The following is a 23,183-nucleotide window of genomic DNA, read 5'->3' on the forward strand; positions in this document are numbered from 1 at the left end:
CCGAAAACAGGTGAAGATGTAACCGAATAAGCTTCCCTGTTCATCGTCTTCTCCAACTTCAAACACTCCAAAAATCTTCATCAATGACTTCCTTCTTCATCTTCCAGCAACCTCATCTTCTTCATCTACCACTGACCCTGCAACCTAGCCTGAGCTTTCTCTTCTTTCTCCTCTTCCAATGCGAGCTTTCTTCAACTCGTGAATGCACAATGAAAGTTGTGTATTTTAAAAATATGCAGTGCAATTGGATAGTTATTTTAAACGTATATTCATCTGGAATTAGTTTTAACCACAGGGGGCATTTCAGACAAAATGTATTTCATCCCTCCAAATCGCTTTACATTTGCGGGTGACTGAACAGTAGAACAATCCCACAATTTTCTTCAATTTGATCCATGCAATTCACTTCAAGTAAACACATAAAATTTTAAAATCATCGCTCGCTAATCTACGTCAACAATAAATTAGCGTAAGAGAACACAACATTATTATTTGTTTGTTTTTCTCTTCGCACCATATCATATTTATTTTTCTGAATATTAGCTAGAAATATGACATATCCTATTTTGATACGACTTAATTATAAAGAAATTATGTCAAATTTAACATAATTTTGACTTATTAAAATAAAGTGGTATTAAATGATACGACTTTAATTTAAATTACAATATAATTAAATATATCAAACTAACATCATTTTAATTATATATATATATATATATATATATATATATATATATATATATATAACGCATACTATTTTATTTTATATTACAATATACCAAAGTTACACTAAGTTATTACGATTTTAATTAAAATTAAAAAAAATACAACACACGAAAATGATATCAAATTAGGACTACTTATAATTTTTGTAAATTTTTTAAAATTTACACTATTTTAATAAATTTGAAAAAGAATTATACCTGTTTGGTGCTTTTGCCTGTTTACCAATCTTTATCTATTTTTGAAGGAATTTTTATATTAATCTTTATTGAACAAATGTCATGCATAAAGTACATTCTATTTTTTTTGGTAAGCATCGCAGAAGTCAAAATCAGCGGTTGATGGGTGCAGGAAAGAGTCACAATCTGATTAAGTACTAAATAATTGAGAATGAGACAGAATACAATATTTGGTTTATAATTCTAAATCACAGTAACTTTCAATGAAACAATATGCTTTGAACACTTGGAAGGGGTATTAGTAGATTAGAGTACAGGCAGTGGCCAGCTTATTTTTTTAAGGATACAACAAATACCAAAAGAAAAAGAACAAAGTGAATGTGTGAGTCAGTAGATGTTCTATATCAGGTTATCGGTGTACGACACTCCTGTCTGGGGTAACCAATCATCACCAAGCAAAAAATTCGACACTGTAAAATTAGCTGCATCAGTGGCATTAATCACGTGATAACCAGACCACGTCACTCTATTGCTGGTGTTAGACCCTGGTCCACTGTTGCTGTACTCTGCGTAATACAAAGTGCTTAATGCAAAATCACCGTCCCATGCACGCCAGCCTGCACCGTTGATCAAATCATCCATAAAAGTTTGCATATAAACAGTTCTAGAATATTCCTTCCATGGCCTTCCCAAATACGTTGAAACACCCCTGCTAGCAGCTAAATCGTCAGCTGCTCTAATGCTACAGTTGTGGATAGAAATTCCAGTGTCTTGGTTTGGATCTGTTCTTCCTTGTGCAGTGATGGCGTTGAATTGACCCTGCATGGGGAGACGAGGATACATGTTGCAACTTTGCAATACCACCTTAGCGTTTCCGAATATGAAATCTACGGTGCCGTAGATGTCGCATTCCCTGTAGAATTGCCTCAGCGAATGAACGTACAACGTGTCTTGGTATCCCTCGAAGCTGCAGCTGTAAAACGTAGACAAATCTGCTCCGTTTCGAAGGGCCACCGCTTGGTGCTTCACGGCTCCGGCGGTGTTGCGAATGGTCATATTCACACCCACGAATCCTTGCCCTACCACAGCTGCATCATTGGTGAAAAAATTATCAGATTCAGGTTCTTTGGAAAATTATTCTCTTTGGATAATTTTTAGAAGCATATTAAAATGAGTTTTGTTTGTGGGGATTAATTATAATATCCAATTTCTCACATCATAACTAAAGTAAGTAATTGAAGATTTATTATTATTATTACCTAATGTCGCGGAGCTGAAGGTTGTCCAGCCATCAACTACACTACGATTGCCGGTGATGATTGTCTTGTTGATACCATCGCCGACCATCATCAAGTAGGTCTTCTTCTTATCAATGGACACAATTTCGTCATACACACCAGCGGTGACATAGATAAGGAAGTATCCATCGGTAGAGGCAGATTTGTTAGGAGCGGCAGCAATGGCATCACTGATGGTGGTGAAGTTCCCGCTTCCATCTTGGCTAACCGTGACGATATCTCTCACCACAACATCCTGACCCACCGAGGCCTGAAGTAGCTTCCTCCTACTCACAGACTCAAAGATCGCACGGGTTGTGCTGGACATCTTAAGCGGCAAACGCCCGTTTCGGAACCCTTGTTGTTTCTTGGTAGGGTGCATCGTGTTGACTTTGGATCTGGGAACCCAACCCTTATTGAAGAGGGCAAGCGAGACACTGTAGAGTTTGGTGTCGTTGGAAAGAGGGAGTATGAGACCGTTTCTGACGCTCCAAGCGGAAGCAGTGTCTTTGAGACCGTCCAAGCATGTTTGCTGGTTGGTCAGAATGGCGCTGAGTAAGGTTTGGATGTCGTCGGCTTGAAAACTAGGGAGAAATCTCGTTGTCTTGTTGACGGTTTGGAAGGAACTGGAAAGGAAATCGAAGTTGAGTTCCCCGAGAGTACGACAATCTTGAAGCGCACGGATTGCGGTGGCGGAAAGAGAAGAACGACGGTGGAGGTATTTATCGACGAGGCTCAAGAACTTTCGAGCCTGCGATAGTGATTTTTTGACGGAGAAGCGGCCATAGTCGTAAACGTTGCCGTTTTGGGGAGGGAGAACGGATTTGCAGTAAGATGGGTCTGGGGTGGATTGGCATGCGGTTCCAGGGGAGACAGGAGTTGCAGGATTTGAAACGGTGTCGGCGGAAACTATTACGGTGTGAAATAAAGGTAAGAGAAAGAGAAAGAATGAGAGAGAATAAGAAAGCTTGGAAGCCATATTGAGTAGTAGTAGTAGTAAGATATTGTTTTGGTACTTGGAAACTCCGTTTGGCTCAATGAATTTATAGGTGGAGAGGAGCAACTTTTTTAACGAGACAGAGACCTCTGATTATGGGTTTAATTGTTTACTTTAATTTTTATTTTTTTGCATGTTTTTACTGCAGCCGAAGGTTGACCTATCAACTAAAGAGATATATTAATGGCATAGTCACAAGTCAACAATTGAAGACTTTGTCAATTGCATCAAATTACATTGGACACGCATCTTGGAAATTGTAACTATTGGATTTGCCACTAGGATTTGCTTAATAAATTTATGTATTTATGAAGTGTGCAGTAGGTGGTGATTAATTAATTAGGGACACTACCGAATCATTTGTCCTGTTCTACTTAGACGGATATAAATGTTACAGTACTTGTAACACATGCAACTCACTGGGATGAATAAAGATTTCTACATGATGGAGTAATTCATAAATAATTAAGGAAGCACTTTTTTATAATATATTTTTTATTAAATATCGTGTTTTATATCTGTCGTTGAATAATTTAATCTGTTCTCTGTTTCATAAATCTTATGCAAAATCTTACCGCATTAAGGAGAATATGTTAACCAAAACACTATTACCTCCAACCGCGAAAAATGTGTTATGATAACAATATTCACTACAAAAATTAATTTAAATACACTAAAAATACTTTTATAATAATTATCACTACCACACCTAAGATAATTTTTAATTGATTCACAATATAGTAAAGTTATATCGCACATTAAGGATAGATATTAATTAAACTCATACTAAGTATATAATTCTGTAAAGAATGGCATTTGAGAATGAATATTAAAATACAAAATATAACAATGGACATTTGCCAAACCATTAGCGCTTAAACAATCTAAACAAGAATGGGGGTAAAGGTTTCATTTCAAAAAAGAATGTTTACATTCTTCTTAATGTCAGCTGTCTTCTAGAATTCATAGGGTATAATTACCCAGTGAGGATAATACATTCAATGTTAAACTATACAAGAATTTAACGTGATTCGTTACACAATGTGTTTACATCCAAAACTATACTAAATATTTATAGTATGTTTCAAAATTTACAAAAGATTATTGATAAAAACTCACAAGTTGTATTTGCAGATTCTCAAATATGTATATGTGTGGCACCGGATGGTTTGATTTCGAAGAAACTTCAGTTTGCCTCAGAATTTTGCAGAGCTTCGCAAGCAACATTTATTTGTTAGCGTAAATTTTTCCTTTTATGTGTTTGTAAATGTAACACAAAAGACATTACGAGGAGAATCAAAAGTAAGAAGTGTTAGGAATCAAACATGAGTCAAGTCTACCTTAGATAGAAATGAGAAAATTATATAAAAATAAAAGACTCATTGGCATGAAAAACACCACAGTATTTTTGTGTGTTGAAAAGTGGAAGCCAGCGGATACTGAGAACGAAAAGCAATTAAGGGCTGAAAGCCCAAAGAAAAGGTTTGGTAAAAGAGATGCCTAACTGTTTGAAATTAAAAGATGGCAGACAGGAAAAAAGAATAATGGAAACATGAAAAAGGCAAATTTGACTTTGATTGAACACAGAGACAGAAAGTCATAACTGCTGATTCTGCAAACTAATGAACTGGAATAATTTTTAACAAATACGCATCAAACATGAATCATGGTTAAGTAAATGTGTATAGAAATTAAGACGATCGATACATGTTGGAGTAAACATTAGAGATAATGGAGAGCTAAAATGTAGCGTACGTCGTAGACTTGGTTGATTTTGTTTTTGTATTTTTTATAGGGTGATTGAATGGTGACAATAGTTGGAATATGGAAAGTTAGGAAGTTTGACCTTGATTGTTAACGCGGAAACTCTGGTCTTGACATTTTTATATAGATATGCTACATGTTTATGGCGGTGAAGGGCCCACACGTTGCAGAAATTATTCAGTAAACAATATCTGCCAAATTGGGCAAGCTGGGATCAATAGAGAAGAAGAGTCCAAAGTCGAACGGTTAAGGATTCACTACACTATAGACTATTCTATATATATATATATACTACAAAACTCCTTTGAAAAAATAGACACACCCTGCCCCTGCTCCCACCTTTTCCTTTTCAAAAATAATGCAACGCGGAATCTCAATAATTAAACTCCTCTGTTACTTCCTCTGCAAAACCATAGTAGTGCTAACACTTCTAACAATCCACATGACAATTAATAATTAAATAATTATATTATACCGTATGAGTGCTATGTCAGAGACAGACTCAACGGTCAATTATATGCAGATGAAATAAATTAAGCTGATCACTATCGAATGACTGAGAAGTCGGACTAAATATGTAATGGAAGAATTATTTTTGAATATAATTAGACTATAATTAGATTATCATGAAGTCAAATTTTATAAATTTAATTATAACGTAAGAAGACTTATGATTTTATATTTATTGTGCTATTAATACTTGAAATGTCAAATTTTTACTGACATCAAAATATCTTCTATAATTCATCAACATAGTATATAAATGACAAAAAATGAACAATAGTGTGTAAATGAACATTTAAATTCTTTTGTAAGCCATACAACAATAACTAATTGACCTCGACTCCACGTCTATGATACTTATTAGTTATTTAATTACTTGAAAATATTATGTTGTATAATCTTTAATATAATCTTATATTTCATTCTAATATAAAATAATTTATATTTATATTAATGAGTAGATGTTGCTTCAACTAGATCGAAAATTCTCAAAATGTTAATTATTCTGATTTATGATAAGTTTGGTGTTTTTTATAAATTGTGAGCTTGCCAAAGTCAAAATCAGTCACTACAAAACTATTCTTATGTACAGTAGTTGAAAAACTCGAGCAAGTTGTTTGTATCAAAATCGAATCCAAGTCAAAGGAAGCACGTTATATTTACATGGAAGCTACTAATTATATAAATTAGTTTTAAAAATATATATTATATTTTAAAAATGACACACTGTATAACAATTTGTAATAAACTATCAAGAGTATAAAAGATATACATTTAAAAAACACAAATGTAACTTGAGTAGAATGATAATACATTAAACATTAGATAGTTTAATTATAAGTTTCATTTTAGTTCGTCTCTTTTTATGGGATACACCGTCTTTTTAAAACGTGGAAGATCTACGTTTTATGGTAGAAAGCTATGGGATGTGAAAGAAGCCCCCAACACTATTCTCACACGAACCCAATTCGTAAGGCCCAATAGCGGAAACACGGTCTACAATGGGTTCAATACGGAAGCTGCTTTCTGCACCCTCTTACTTTCCTTTTGCTGCAATCTGACATTCTTTTATTATTTTGGACTGGTGAATCAAAAGCATATTCCATATTAACCATTCCGTTGGATAAAATGTGTGATTTTTTAAACACAAGAAGCAACTGTTCTTCAATTTGCACCATGCAAAAATGAGTTCCTTATTTTCAATCTTTTTTTTTTCTTTTGCAATGTCATGCCAACCATTAAGCTTTTGTCTTTTGACAAAAATATTCTTTCTGAAAAACTAAATTTTGAAGCAAATATTTATAAAAAGTCTAACGTAAGACTGCTAAAAATTTAATGTTGATATGTTGAAATACATTATAGAAACTGCTTTTTTCAGTGAGCTTAATTTAGTTAGTTTTCATTTTTTTTATTTAAATAGTTTAGTATCCTTTATTATGATTAAGTAACTCGATAATGAAAACCTACATATTTAATGTAACATTTTGGTTATTTCTTATGTTTATTGTTTTTAAATAATAATAGCTTTTAATAAATGGAAGAATTTAATGAATAAGTTATGATGTGAAAATATCCAACAAATAAAATAAGTTGATATACACCAATAAAAACAAGACAACCCAAATTAAAGTTAAAGATGAGACTTGTATAATTCATTGATTCATTCATTACCACATTAATGTGGCTAAATCGAAAAGGAACAGAACATTCAACATGATCTATGACAAGTATATGAATCCAAGTAAAGTTTGCAACTACAATTACAAAGATGTCTGGTACGGAATGCTGGTTCGAGGCACCCAATCATCTCCATCCAAGAAGCTAGAGACAGTAAAATTGACTGCATCAGTGGCATCGATAACATGAAACCCAGACCAGTTTACTCGGTTTGCAGTGTTTGAACCAGGACCCGTGTTATCATATTCAGCGTAGTACAATGTGCTGAGAGCGAAATTCCCATTCCATTCATGCCAACCAGCAGGAGCTATCAAACTATCCATGAAAGACTGTATATAAACAGTTCTTGAGTACTCCTTCCATGGCCTTCCAAGGTATGTTTCCACAGTACCAACCGTTGGAGCCAAATCCTGTGCTGCTTTTATAGTGGCATTTTGTATGGAAATGCCGGTGTTTTGATTTGGATCAGTTCGACCTTGTGCAGTGATGGCATTGAATTGTCCACTCAACGGAAGGCGGGGATACATATTGCAGTTTTGCAAAACAACAGCTGCGTTTCCAAATATGAAGTCAACTGTGCCATATATGTCACATTCTCGATAAAACTGTCTCAGGGAATGGGTGTATAAAGTGTCTTGATACCCATTCAAAACTACAGCTATAGAAGGAGGACATATCTGCTCCATTTCTTACTGCAACTGCTTGGTGCTTGCTTGGCCCCGCAGTGTTGCGGAATGTTATGTTCACACCTACGAATCCTTGTCCTACCACAGCTGAAAAAGGTCACCAACAAATTATCATGTTAGAGGGTGATTTCAATGACTAATTAACAAGAATATTTGAAGTTCAGATATATATTCACGTTCATGAAAAAAGATCGCGCGTTAGTTATCTTTATTTAGGATGTTAATTATGCTTACCAAATGTGGCTGAGTTGAATGTTGTAAAGCCATCAACAACATTGTGATCGCCAGTTATAATTGTTCGGTTGATTCCATCTCCAATTAACATCAAGAACTTCTTGTTTTTTGCTATAGATACATACTCTTGATATATACCCTCACTGATGATAATAATGAAGTAGCCATCCGTAACAGCTGTGTTATTTGGTGCAGCAGCTATGGCATCGTTTATGGTGGTAAAGTTTCCACTTCCATCTTTACTAACCACCACAATATCACTCACCAGAACGCTTTCGCTGTCATCCGATGTTTGTAGCAGTTTTCTCCCTTGACCTTTCGCAGAATCATAAATCGCACGAACTTTGTTTGACATCTTCAAGGGTAAACGATCATTCTGGATGGCTCCATGGGGTTTCCATATTCTGTTCTCAGGAACCCAAGCCTTGGTGAACAAATAAAGTGAGACACTGTTAAGCTTCATATCATCCAAGAGTTGGGAAAAAAGATCATTCTTCACTCTTGGATCTGAAGCTGAGGTTTGAAGACCATCTAAACAAGTTTGGTGATTTGTCAAAACAGCACTAAGCAATGTGTGAACATCGTCTGCTTGAGAGGTGGGAAGAACATCCTTAGCTTTATCGACAGTGTCAATTGTCGTTGATAAGTATTCAAAGTTTAGTTCAGAAAGTGATTGGCAATCTTGAAGAGCAAGGATTGTTGGTTGGGAGAGAGAGGAGGGATTTTGAAGATATGAGTACATCGCGTTCAAGAACTTACGAGACTGGGACAGGGATTTTCGAACAGAAAATTGACAATAGTCATATATGCTACCATTTTGATTAGCAAGAACAAATTTGCAGTAAGAAGGGTCCAAGGTTGAGTGGCATAGGGTTTCTGGTGGAACAACTGCATGGCTATTATCAGCTATGGAAATCGACGTGAAGAAGGATAGCAGAAGGGACACAAAGAGTGTGAGAGCGTACAAGCTGTTAAAAGCCATAGCCATTGGTATTTTTGGATGGAAGAATAACATAAGATTTTTTTGTAGCTTGAAGATTGTTTAGAAGATGTGATCAAAGCATACATAGTTGGGTTCTTATATAGGACTGGGTGACGAATTTGTGTCCTTAAAATTATCAGGGATATTAATGTGGTGATCAATGCAGGGAATAAGGGAAGTCAACTTTAAGGAATTTTCGTTTTCCTACTTTGTGCTGATGTCGTGGCGACCATTAACATAGTCAACAACTCTAAATCAAACTGCAATGTATATCAGAAATGTTTTGATTAAGAATTTAGGACGAACATTCATTAGGTTTAAAGCATCATGCATGTATGCAAATATTGATAGGAATATTAGGTGTATTTCTTTAAATTGGTCGGAAGATTTGTTTGGTAATGGACTTATCAGATAACGAATTGGATATGATTTTAAGGTTGTGAATGGTGGGGTTGGTTCCCAGCAATCACAAGACACGGGAACGCAAAACATAAGAATAACTAAACTAAAGTGGATTGTTTGACGAATATCAGACAAGATTGTGTTGTGCTGCCGTTATATCCCACGGAAAGTCAATTTCTGGTGATGCTCCTAAAATGTTGAAAATAGAATAATGTTTGAGAGATTCTCAGGAATGTATATGGTCAGATAATTTCCGCATGCGACAGAGCCATGTATATGCTTAATATATAACGTGATAATCACATCTCTTTGTGCGTGTGTGTGTGTGTATATATATATATATATATATATATATATATATATATATATATATATATATATATATATATATATATATATATATATATATATATATATATATATATATATATATATATATATATATATATATATATATATTTTTTTTTTATTTATTTATTTATTTATTTATTTTCTCATTTGTGTCCACCAACCAACCCCTGGACCTAATTATTTTACTTTTAGAAGATGACTCAAGGAAGAGTAATAAATAGATAAATTTGAGGAGATAAAGAGAAAAAAAAAATGCGAGGAAGCAAATACCTAGTTATCCAGCAAATCTGCTCCCTGGAATAATCTAAAATCACCTGAAGCAAACACATATCCATGTGTTTAAACAGTAAATAAGCGGAAGTAATCAGTGTTAGTAGTAACTCGTGAATTTATCTCATGGTGAACGATAATGTATCATCGATCAAAATTCGATTCTAAGAAAAAAAATTGAGCTAAATAGTGAACCCCGTCACATATATATGCATAAAAAAGTTTAAAGAATTTAAATTACATATAAGCGTAGCTGTCAAAATGAGTCAATCCACCGATCAATCTGGTCCACCACGGATTCGAGCTGAGTTATGTTTGAAAAAATTGTATTTTCTTTTATGCGGAATAGATTTTAACTCGGCTTATTTAAACCTAGCTCATACGAGTTGAATTCATGGTGGGCTAGGTTGGCCCACCAACCCACCTACCTAATTTTATTTTATTAAAATTTAATTTTCATTTTATAAAAAAATATTTATTATTATTTTTTTCTTGAAAAAAATTATTTAAGTTCCTTTTGAATTATAGAAAGTTTGTAATTTTTTTTTATTTAAAAAAAATTGTAATTAAGTGAGCCACGGAGCCAATCTGTTTATCCACCAACAACCCGTGATGGGTTGGATCGAGTTAGAATTTTTTTAGTTCACTAATAAATGAGTCGGGTTGGGTTGACTCACTAAGTGACCAACCTATGGTGGGCCGGGTCAGGTCGGGCCGAGTGGTCCGTTTTGACAGTATAAGCTTTTGAATAAGAGTCATTAGCGTTTACGTTAAATTATACTGAGTTTAGATTATTTAAAATAATTTAGCTAGTTCGTATGCTAATGACTTTGGTTTAATCGAAATACATAAATCTATAAAACCATGTTTAATATAAGGTTGTTTACTTAAATGTTTCTCTTGTTACCGAAAAAGAAAAGTAAAGAAAGAACATATTGATAAATGATGTATTTAGAGAATTCCAAATCACATATAGATTTTTTTAGAAAAAAATATCTATAAAAAAAATAAGCATAAAATTACATCCAAAAGAGTTAGTATAAACCAACCCCAAAATATCTACCCTGAACTTATTAATATTTCAAAATATTCCTTCAAATATATATCTTTGAGATTGATGGATTTTCAAAAGTGTCTTCACAACAATCAATAATCATATAAACTTTTCTTTTAAGTGATTAAGATATCAGTCATATTGTCACTCTAAGTAAGTACCGTCATATATGATACTTAATGGTCGCTTAAACAAGGTTCAAGACACTTCATTTGAATATACCTTCTTAAAACTGACAATACATTTCTCTAACATTAAAAATTATAAAATGATAGAGGATTATCGTTGTTCCCAGCAGTTACATATAATACTTAATTAAGTGTTACTAATATTTTCTTTACTCTATTTAAAAAATATTCAATTTATTTTTTTTGTTATTTTTTTATACTATTAGTGATATTAAAAATATTGTATAACTTTTAGGACAGGTTTTTAAATTCTAGTTGAGTTTTGGGTTATATTGAAAACATCTATAAACAAGTGACTCTTGGACACGATTCATGAATTGAAAGCAAAACATCTATAAGCAAGTTAATATGCATCTGTAAATGGAAAGCAAAACCTCTGTAAACAAATTAATAATAAAATTTGTATTCATTTATATATTATAAATTTATCTTATCTAAATATTATTAATTTATCTTATCAATCTCACAAAAGCTTTTGTAAAATAAAATTTACGTCATTCTATATACTATAAAATCGTTTTATTTTTAGTCTGACTATAAAATAATTTTTTTTTTAAAATAATTAATATATAAGTCACTTAAAATGTATGTTAATTTGCGTAAATAACAACGAATGAATCCACAACTTTACAATGGAGTACATTTTACTTATTTATAAATACAACAGAGAAACGAATATTGCATCAGACATACAAAGCAACTTTGCTCTTATTACACGTAACTAGCTCGCAACTTGAATGTTTGATTATATCAATCCACTCCTATATGGAACGCCAGTTATAGGAAGCCAACTATCCCCGTCCAAGAAGTTAGCCACAGTAAAGTTAACCGCATCGGTAACATTGATAACATGGTAACCAGACCACGTTACACGGTTTTGGGTGCTTGAACCAGGTCCTGTGTTATTGTACTCTGCATAGTATAAGGTGGTTAGGGCAAAATCTCCACTCCATTCATGCCATCCAGCAGGATTTATCAAACTATCCATGAAAGACTGCATATAAACTGTTCTTGAGTACTCTTTCCATGGTCTCCCAAGATATGTTTTCACGCTCCCAACTACAGGAGCCAAATCAGCAGCAGCTTTTATAGTAGCGTTCTGAATGGAAGTGCCTGTATTTTGATTTGGGTCTGTTCTGCCTTGGGCAGTGATGGCATTGAATTGTCCACTCAAGGGAAGGCGTGGATACATGTTACATGTTTGGAAAACAACAGCAGCATTTCCAAATATGAAGTCAACGGTACCGTAGATGTCACATTCCCGGTAAAACTGTCTAAGGGAATGCGTGTACAAGGTGTCTTGATACCCCTCAAAGCTGCAGCTGTAAAAAGTTGACAAATCAGCTCCGTTTCTCACTGCAACCGCTTGGTGCTTGCTTGGCCCAGCAGTGTTTCGGAATGTCATGTTAACAGCTACAAACCCTTGTGCTACCACAGCTACAATTGCGCACGAAATTTCAAGTTATATGTCAAAAGAGAGATAAATTTGCTATATTGCTATATTAGCATGTTTGGTTAGATAGTTTTCTTTTCAAAAAGTTCTATTAAAAAATTAAAACGACAACGTTAGGAAGATATGTGTATATTTAATTTGCTAACCAAATGTTGCTGAGTTGAATGTTGTGAAGTTATCGACAACGTTGTGATCACCGGTGATAATCGTTTGGTTGATCCCTTCTCCAACCATCATCAAGTACTTTTTGTTTTTGGCTATGGATACATACTCTTGGTACACACCTCCGGTGACTAAAATTAAAAAGTAACCATCACTAGCAGCAGAGTTATTTGGCGCAGCCGCTATAGCACCGTTGATGGTAGTGAAGTTCCCGCTTCCGTCCTGACTAACAACCACAATATCACTGACCAGTACACTGTCGCTGCTATCTTGAAGCAGTTTTCTGCCGTGACCTCTAGCAGAATCATAGATGGCACGTACACGGTTAGACATCCTCAATGGTAAACGACCGTTGCGGAAACCCAAGTGTCTTCCATTGGGTTGCCATGATGTTGAGATTTTCTTCTCAGGCACCCAACCCTTGATGAACAAATCAAGGGAAACACTGTGAAGCTTCTTGTCATCAGAGAGTGATGAGAGAAGTTCACTCTTCACTCTTTCATCGGAAGCTGTGGTCTGTAAACCTTCTAAACAAGTTTCTTGGTTTGTCAAAGCAGCACTAAGCATGGTTTGCTGGTCTTCAGCTTGAGTGGTGGGAAGATCATCGCTGGCTTTATCAACATGGTCGAGTGCGTTTGATAAGTATTCAAAGTTTTGTTCAGCGAGGAATTGACAGTCTTCAAGGGCGCGAGTTGTGGGAAGAGACAAAGAGGATCTGTCTCGGAGGAATGAGTTTACTAGGTTTAAGAATTTGCGGGACTGGGACAAGGACTTTCGGACAGAAATTCGACCATAGTCAAAGATTGTGCCGTTTTGATTAGCAAGCAGGGTTTTGCAGTAGGAAGCATATACGGTGGATTTGCATATGGTTTCTGGTGGAACAACATCACGTTTATTATTAGAAGCTATGGAAATCGGTGACAAGGAGGATAACACAAGAGAAACACAGAGCGTAAGGAGGGACAAGTTCTTAAAAGCCATTGGGCTTTTGAAAGAAGGAAACTTGAGGAGAGCTTGTAGGTATAAGAATGTGTCGGAATGAAATTCATGCTGTTGGGGGCTCTTATATGTAGGCCAAGACGAAGATCAACTTGATCTTATAAAATTGTTGGTCCTAAATCGGAATCTTAGATTAGAATGAAAGCACCACACGAATAAAAAATGTCATCAATTGAGGACTTTTCGTTTTCGTAGCTACTTGATGTTGATGTGGCTGCCATAAACTCAATGAACTCGCTACCAACTCGGGATCATGAAATATTTTCCAAATTGTTGAGTAGAAATTCATTGAACTAGCTATAATCGTACATGAATGCAATAAAAATGGTGGTTTTATTCGTATATATCCTAAAATGAAAAGAAGAACTTATAATTTAGTTCTTGAAGTCAATACCATTAATCAATTGATATGATTCTTAACATCACAAAACAAAAATATTTAGTTATTAAAATTAGTATTATCTGGTACTAAAGAAGAAAAAATGGTAAGAAAAAAGAATAGTATTATCAATTTTTTCATCCTAATCCAACGTCTCATTCTTTTCAATGGTCTAATTTTTAAAAATAGATAGTTTTACTCGACAAGTAATATTTGATATAATATGGTATTATATTTATAATATTATTATAAATATTATACCAAATTAAAATTATAATTTTAATATATAATATTCTTTTTAAATATTAAAATCAAATTAAGTTATCATGATAGTTTTGGTTAGCTCACGCAGATCAATCCAGTAAAAAAAAAAGAGTTAAGAGAGCGTTTTTAATTTAAAAGTCCAAACTAATCGATAATTCGATTTACAACTTGATCAAAGTTTATACAATTCGACAAGATTTAAAATAGTCAAGCAAGAGAGTTTTAGTTTTTTTTTTCAATCTAGAATTAATCTGACAAACTATCATTAATGCATTTTCATATTAGACTTTCGATTAGAGAAGAAAAAAATAAATAAAGAGGCAAACCAATCTGAATAGGCCAAATTGAAATATAAAGTTCATTTTGTTTTCAATTGATAAGCTAGGCTCATCTAACCTATTTTTAAGGAATCAATGTCAAACAAGCTTAAACATGCCAAAATAACCCCTTTAAGACACCTACTTATAACATCGAATATTATTTTATTTTATCAACTTTGAGGGTGGTTCCGAACTATATGACACGTAAACACGAAAAACAAGTCACGTACAAACATCGCTTGTTTGACCAACATCAGTGTATTGACAAAATTAACAAGGTAGGATGTTAATTAGCAACAACAAAATAACTAAAAAAATAGTGATGAATAATGTTGATGATAATAATAAAATAATAAAAATATTTTATATGATATTCTGATTGATGTATTATTTTAGTTTACAATTATTAGTGTTTTTGAAAAGAGCTTATTAACAATTTCTTAAATTATACCTTTACATAAAATTAAGAAAATAGCATTATCATTAAAATATTTATGTTTTCAAGATTACTATTAATGAGGTATTCAAATCATAATAATCTTCAGAGAACTGCTAACGTCTGTATAGCTCGTGATCAACGTCTGATATGGAAAACCCTAAATAAATATACTTTACGTTCTAATTACCTTTTCCTCTTTTTCGTAGTATCTTCCATCAACAGCCAAATCTAATTCTTTCAAGACATTGAAATTGTGGATGTCTATATCTAAGTTCAAATAAAAATAAAGTTAAACAATTTCATTTTAAACTATTGATGTAAATATATAGTTGAGTACATGAATTAATCAAACAATTCGGATAGAGTTACTTCATCCAAATTCAAAACATTATAGAAATAAACATAATTAATTCATAAGCAATCTTTTCCAGCAAACCTCTTTCATGTACTTGACCAATTAAACCTTAACTATAACAGATATTTAAGAAATCAAGCTATTTATTGACTTTATTGGACAATTACTTTTATTTGCTGGAAATTATATTGGACATATCTAGTTAATGTTTATATTTATTTATTTATTTATAAATCACATACTTGACAAAACTATGCATGCAACATCTTATATTGTGGAGAGAATTAGAACAAGAGCACGATGAATTAGATATGCAACTTTTATTTATAAAAGTTTTGTTGATTTATGTATGCATATTATCGTCTTGTTAAAATCAAGTGGTTATCTGATTGTTTGAATGGTACAGTTTGACAACATGATTTGTTAGAATAATTCATGTGAGATAGGTGGAATAGAAAAATGATGTACTGACCATTTTCTTGTCACGAAAACAAGATGATAATGTAGAAAGAGCAAGTTGATAAAAAATAAAAAATCTAAAACTTAAAATGCGTTATAATTATCTTACTTGCTCCTAGCTTAAATATTTCTTCGAAAGGGATAAAGCTTTAAAAATTGCGTATTCCTCTCAAAAGACTCTACACGTGCAGCTGTCATTTCAGACTTAATTTGCCATTGCAAATTACAGAAAGTCCATGCTGCATTGTTCCATCCATGGAAAAAAACTTTTGCTTCCAGACTTAGATCTAACATTTTCGCAAGCTGTTAAATTTAAAGTATTAAAATCAATAGTGTAAATGTAGTTAAGCAATTAATATGCCCAAAAGAAAAAGTAGGTCTGAGCAAACAAAAGTCGCCCAATCTGAAAATATTCAAAGTAAATTTGGAAATATGACTTCATTGGGTTAGGACAATACTGGATAAATAAAGTTGATAGAATAGAAAATAACAGTTGGAGGAATGTTTGGTATTCTCGTAGTGATTGAGTGGTTGAGCGAGAAGATTTTGATAAACAACTTCTAATCTTAATTTTTTTATAAAAAAAAAGAAGAACTATATCTACCTTAAAAAAGAAAACATAAAAATCCATGAGAATAAAACATATATCGAAGACAAACAATAAATTATAGGTTTAATTGCTTCTTTTGTCCCCAGTTTGGTTGAATTGTGTCAAATTCATCCTCATTTTTAAAAAAGTTTCATTGTCATCCTCACGTGGTGTAAAAGTTTCATTGTCGTCCTCACGTGGTGTAAAAGTGTCAATTGAATCCAAACATAGAAAAAATTTGTGTCAAAGTAGTCATTTTTCCTATATATCTGTGTCTTCCTTTCATACAATCAAGTACAGATATTCATTTTACCTTATCCAATTTAAGGCTTTTCATAACTCCAGAGAAGTGACATATGAAAGGAAGACACAGAGATATAGGAAAAATGACTACTTTGACACAAATTTTTTCTATGTTTGGATTCAATTGACACTTTTATACCACGTGAGGACGACAATGAAACTTTTTTAAAAATGAGGATGAATTTGACACAATTCAACCAAACTGGGGACAAAGGAAGCAATTAAACCTAAATTATAATAAACATATATAATAAGTATTTATGACACTTATTATATATCTCTCTTTCATGTCTTTACCTCCATGTTCTCGTTTGATTTTTTGGATCTTCAATGCTTCAACAGCTACTATTTATTTTTCAAAAGAAAGTAAGAGTTGAACTTATTACAACTTTTGCATTCTTTAAGAGATAAATTCTGCCTTGACCCTTTATTTTCGTGTTAATGGCTTAAAAAATAAACTTGACTTTGTGTGAAAGTACGAGGAAGTTGTGCTGAGCAACTTGAGATTAAACACCTCTTCACAAGTTGAAAGCTAAGGTCGTTTTGTAATAAATATAGTGTTATATACCCAAGGCGTTGAAGAGAATTAAAGTGTACCTATCTAGAGTTTACCTTAAAATCAAAATAAGCAGAAAGAGGTTACAGCGCACAGTTCACTGATCTGCCTCTCAACTCAATTTACATATATATACGTACTCTTCATGTGCACGTATATTATTCATGCATTAGCTAACTTTCACGAACACTGCCACTTGGGTTTAACTATTGCCTGTAGCTAACAGCCAAGATAAACTCGGTTTTAGTGTTAATATAATGTGAACTTCTTATATTATTAATTACTTTTATAGTTTACACCTGGGACAATGACGCGTTTATTCTTTTAAGGGCTGCTAATAATATATTTTGAATAAACATAACTTAACAAAGGGATTTGGCTGAATAATATCCAGCCTGTAGCACGCTGAAAATTTTCTAAGCCGGTGCTTTTTTAAAACATTCTAACACATCTCTACCACGATATATCCTCTCTACGTGCAATAAATATATATATAATCAGAATTCAAAAACTTAATTATCGACCGTTCGTCTCCATCATACTTATTATCATTCGGTCTTATTTGTGTTTTTGCCTTCCACCACTCGGTTCCATTTTCTATCGCTCAATTTCATTTTTCACCACTCGGTTTCATCTTCCACCACTCGGTTCTTCATTACCATTCGATTCCATCTTCCACCACTCGGTTCTTCATTCTATTGCTCGGTTTTCGAACCTTCATCCTAATTACCATTGCTTCTCTGATCAATTACTTATTGTTATGTGTAACTGTTTATTGTTTTTTGTTATTCTCTTTTCCTCTGTATAAATAGGCACTAGCGTCTATCTCTTTGTAACGTTTTGTTTCACATTAATCAGAAATACATTTCTTCTCAAGGCGCTTTCTTTGTTCTCTTTCTCTTTTGATCTCAGTTTGTAAGTTTGCTTTCTTTTTTCTGCCATAATACACAACAACTTTGTTTGCAATTTTTCTCGTGAATATATATATATATATATATATATATATATATATATATATATAGGTTTAATATCTAATTTGGTCTCTCGGTTTGTAGGGTCTGTTCAAAGTTGTCCTTCCTTTTTTTAAAAGTTCATTAACATCATACTTTTCGCAAAAACGGTGCACGTTAGTCCTTCCTTTTTGCTTACGGCGTTAAAAAGACTAACGGCAGACCTGGCCCCTGGCAAAAAGTTGATGACTTGTACATTTGTTGATGTCGTGGCACGATGAGGTCATTTGATGAATTAATTTTTTAGAATAAAAGTAAATGATGTGGAAATTTTGTAACAGAGGGTTAAAAGAAATTGTTGATTCGTTCGATGAGCAAAGTTGTTGTTCCCAAATTTAAAAACAAAGGATTAGGGTTGTTGATGATTTGTGCTGCAATGAGCAAAGTTGTTGTTCCCAAATTTAAAAGCAAAGGGTTAGGGTTGTTAGTGATTCGTGCTGCAGTGAGCAAAGTTGTTGTTCCCAAATTTAAAAGCGAAGGGTTAGGGTTAAGAATGACTTCTTCACAAAGTTGTTATTCTTCTTCGAAGACATGGGGCAAAGGATTTTTGGATTCCTTACATGGTGTTGGTTCAAGGGGAGTGGGATAATCCTATTTGCCATTGTGGTGATATTGTTGTAACGAAATTTGCTAGAACTACAAGGAATGTTGGGAGGCAATTTTGGGATTTTATGTGTTGTTTTTGTAAAGGATGATTATCAGTTTCTGCTATAATTAAAATGAACAATCTGGGTTCATGTATAAAAGTTCGTTTTGGTCCCCCCAATGGTTTAAAAATGTTAAATGTGATCTTCCTTTTATTTAAAAATTGTGCAATGTGCTCCCTAACGTATATGATTATCATACATATTAAGGATAATTGGCAGAATATACTATCAGATATATGTTTATGTTGAACAGATACAGAAGATGATAGTTTATGCCATTGAGGAAGCTGTCATAGACCTAAAAGTTTTACTAAAGTTTTCATGACTAGTTGAAGGCTGCTTTCGTACTTTTTCCTTGTTTGTTGATACTCTAGATGATACATGCGAGATTCTTTGTTTAATGGATGTCTTTATTCTTAAATAGTAAAATCCTCTTAGGATGCTTGCAGCAGCATAAAAAGGAGGAGAATTCCTTTTTCCTCACGATTTGCAAGTACGAGAAAAACCTTCATTCAATCTCAATTTCCTTTTTCCTCAACCTCAATTACACAACCTGTAAAGAAAACCCTAAAATCCCAAATCAGAAAACTCCTAATTTGCAAAAACCTAAATCGCAACATCACTCCACCATATTCGTTTTCTACACCTCGAGACAACCTTGTAATTCATCATGAGAAGCACCTATAAATAGGGATTATCCCACCTCCCCTCGAAGCACACCACCATGTGAGGAAGAATAAGTTTTCTCACTTCAAGGACGAATCAACAACAACCCTAACCTTTTGCTTTTAACCAATTAATTTAATAACATTTCTACACACCTTGCCAAGTCATTCCAACTCAGCATGCCACGTAAACAATAATTGTACAAGTCATCAACTTTTTGCCAAGAGAGCAAGTCTGCCGTTAGCCTTTTTTAACGTCGTAAGTAAAAAGGACTAACGTGCATCGTTTTTACAAAATATAGGATATTAGTGAACACTCAATTTATATTATGTTACTAATAGATGAGAACACTCAGTTTATATATATTATGTTACTAATAGATGAGAACACTCAGTTTATAATCCAGAGGGTAGCCCAAAAATCTGACTCTCAAAACACATTATATATAGATAAGATGCGTTGCATCTCCCATATAAGATACATAGCACGTTTCTCCTATGCAAATTTTAATTGATTTATATTATTCTAAGATTTTAGCATCCTCTTCTACTGAAAAATTATATATTATTTAATCCCAGAGTATGGTTCAAATATAAATTATCTTGCTCACAACTTAATAATGATTTGTTATATACTTTTAACATTTAAAACTATTACTGCAAAAAGATTCACCTGTCAAGAAAATATTGGATAAAAACTAACCTCATGATCCTGAATTAAATAGTAGTTTCTCATTGTAACCTTTTACATAATTCAGTCAATAGTCAACAACAAGAAGTCAGTTATCAGAAATGTAAAGGTTAATTTGTTTTTTTATCAGCTACCGTAAAGGTTAATTTATTAGGCAGGAGGGGAGTTTCTTAACACACACACATATCATAGATCTTTTAATAAATAAATAAAAAGTCTTAGGTGTCTCCAACATTTACGATTTGAACGTTTATAAGGGATCCAGCATTAAAATCGAAAAACTCTAATATTAAAAAAAATTATATTGAGTCGCTCGTTTAAGAGATTAATAGTTGTGTGATATTTTAGGTTTTTAGGCACTTTTGTTCTCTCTTTTTTTTTCAGCAAAAAAAAAAAACATAGTTTGGACAGGATACGAAGAATAGCCCAACTCATACATTAAATTCTCAAACAATGTATATTTAATGGATGCAAAGTGTGTGGCACCTTACCATGTCCTTCATAGAGGGACAAGAGAAGTTAGAACAGCATAAACAAATGTCTGAATATAGAAGAACTTCAGAGGAAGATTGAATATCTCACAATAATTGTAGCATCATAATTTAGATCGTGGGCACCGAAATTTTTAATGTGGAAAACTTAATAATCTGATTGTTTAGACAAAAACACAAGCATAATCAAATAATCTGAAGTGGAATTTCGAAATTTAATTTCACCATTTATATTTGTATTGTTAAAGGTAAGATTATTTCATAAATAAAGCATGAAATGTATAAAAAAGCCACTCAAAATCCATTTCCTTTTTCATTTCAGTTTTTTTTTTATTGGACAATAATCTCCTAGTTTCACAGTGTATTATATTTGATATTGTGCACAGCAAAGTACACTGGCAATAAATCCATAAAAAATATTTAATATCTAACTTCTTACATTTAAAAAATTCCGTTTAATACTGGACTTATTATAAATAATACGAAATGTGTATATTGTCTTAGGTTTTTTTCACATATAAGATCATTGGAACATTCTTTTAATAATGTTTTTTGTCACAATACGAAAATGAGACTTTTCGAATTAAGGACGAATTGATAAATTTAAGTAACAATTTATAATAAATTTGATTGATAGACTGATTTATTATTTTACAATATTATATTTATTATTTATTCTATTATCACAAATAAATTCTTAAATATTAATAAAAACTGACAACATAATTAATTATATTTTCTGCTGAAAAATATAATCGATTATGTTGAAGAATAACCTACTGTGTTTCCGTTTATGCGTAATTCTTTACTATTATGCAAAAAGAATTACTATATATTTGTTTTTGCGATGATTATAAATTTTGATTTTATGTGTTTTTTCCTCTTTATCTTTTCATTCATTAATTCCTTTTATCACATTTGTTGGAAGAAGAATCATATTTATTTTCTTATGTTTTTTTTCTATATCGTTTGAAAATTAACATAGAAAATATGGATTAAAAAAAGCCTAATATGAAGATTTTGTATATAAATAAAATAACCGATACTGAAAATTTACTGTCCAACCAATGAAGGGAATCAAGTAATCTTATTTTATTAATTAAGTGTTATATATTTTACAAAGCATACTTCTAAATTATTTTAAATTTATTAAAAACTATAAAATATGAAAATAAATAATTAAATAGAAAGGTTGATTGACTATAATTTTTAATGAAATTTAATGAATGATAAGTAAATTACAATTTTTATTTTTTTAATAAGTTATAATTCAAAATAATGTCTATATAAGTCTTTTAACAAAATGAAACGTTAAATACATTATTACAAGCATAATTTTATAATAATTAATTATTATTAAGTGGAAACGGATATTATTAAACTTGTCTCCCCTATTAATCACATTTAAAAGTTTCCTGTTACTGTTAGCTGAGGATAATTATGTCCTGTCGCTGTGCCCTGCAAGGTTGGTAATTAGTTGTACCAAATGGGTTGAAGCATAAACATAACTTGGGAACACATTTTGTGGGTTGTTTAACCAATCTAAGTTAATTTGCTTTTAAAATTATGTTTTTTTTAAAAAAAAATTGTGAATATGAAAGACAATTTTCATCAGAATTAAATATAATTAGTTACACACTTAATTTCAAAACAAAACACGACTTAATCTTGAAGGTATTTTTAAAAAAAAATTGATTCAAAAACGTAATTTCAAAAACCAATGAACCATATTAGTAAAAAATCCCTTTTGTGTGTAGTTTTAGGAAATGTAAATCTCGTCTATTTATAATAAAATTAATTTAAATATCTCATCAAACGAAAATTCTTAAAATTTTATGTTTATTTTAATGGTTAAGAAAATAGTTATTATTCGTCATATGAATTAATTTAGAAACAAATATATTAAAATTAAATTTGTTTTGTTACAAGATAATTTAAAATCCATGATTTATTTATGACAATGAGAAAACATTGATTTTTCTATTTTAGTCTAACTTGATATACTCCATAATAGTTCTGAAATAGAATGCTTAAAATGATTTGATAAATTTAGTTTGCAAAGATTTTAAAGTAATGTAAGACGAATTTATCCTAACGTGTATAATTTTTT

The 23,183-nt window shown here is 32.2% G+C and overlaps 2 protein-coding genes and 1 pseudogene across 3 annotated transcripts; all 3 read right to left on the reverse strand.

Annotated features, from left to right (window-relative positions):
- Positions 1-1,072: 1,072 nt before the first annotated feature.
- LOC124824332 (putative pectinesterase/pectinesterase inhibitor 41) lies at positions 1,073-3,186 on the reverse strand. The gene is made up of 2 exons (XM_047296756.2): positions 2,165-3,186; positions 1,073-1,993 (listed from the first exon to the last, which is right to left on the reverse strand). Exons 1-2 carry the CDS (start codon positions 3,159-3,161, stop codon positions 1,305-1,307), a joined length of 1,686 nt encoding a protein of 561 aa, XP_047152712.1. The 5' UTR covers positions 3,162-3,186; the 3' UTR covers positions 1,073-1,304.
- A 3,909-nt stretch (positions 3,187-7,095) lies between these two features.
- LOC124824322 (pectinesterase-like) lies at positions 7,096-9,079 on the reverse strand (annotated as a pseudogene). The gene is made up of 2 exons (XR_015786930.1): positions 8,045-9,079; positions 7,096-7,897 (listed from the first exon to the last, which is right to left on the reverse strand). The product of XR_015786930.1 is annotated as a pectinesterase-like (transcript).
- Positions 9,080-11,917: 2,838 nt separating this feature from the next.
- Positions 11,918-13,931, reverse strand: LOC124824333 (pectinesterase-like). The gene is made up of 2 exons (XM_047296757.2): positions 12,891-13,931; positions 11,918-12,728 (listed from the first exon to the last, which is right to left on the reverse strand). Exons 1-2 carry the CDS (start codon positions 13,885-13,887, stop codon positions 12,037-12,039), a joined length of 1,689 nt encoding a protein of 562 aa, XP_047152713.1. The 5' UTR covers positions 13,888-13,931; the 3' UTR covers positions 11,918-12,036.
- Between the last annotated feature and the right edge of the window lie 9,252 nt (positions 13,932-23,183).

This window comes from Vigna umbellata, chromosome 5 (genome assembly GCF_029865625.1).
Source record: "Vigna umbellata cultivar VRB3 chromosome 5, Vumbellata_1.0, whole genome shotgun sequence".
NCBI lineage: Eukaryota > Viridiplantae > Streptophyta > Magnoliopsida > Fabales > Fabaceae > Vigna > Vigna umbellata.

What these genes read in the sequence shown, in the direction of transcription:
- LOC124824333 (XM_047296757.2), bottom strand. Translation starts at nt 13,887, where the DNA reads ATGGCTTTTAAGAACTTGTCCCTCCTTACGCTCTGTGTTTCTCTTGTG. An exon ending in ATTCAACTCAGCAACATTTG is followed by an intron (nt 12,729 to 12,890) that starts GTTAGCAAATTA and finishes GCGCAATTGTAG; the next exon opens with CTGTGGTAGCACAAGGGTTT.
- LOC124824332 (XM_047296756.2), bottom strand. Translation starts at nt 3,161, where the DNA reads ATGGCTTCCAAGCTTTCTTATTCTCTCTCATTCTTTCTCTTTCTCTTA. An exon ending in CTTCAGCTCCGCGACATTAG is followed by an intron (nt 1,994 to 2,164) that starts GTAATAATAATA and finishes CCAATGATGCAG; the next exon opens with CTGTGGTAGGGCAAGGATTC.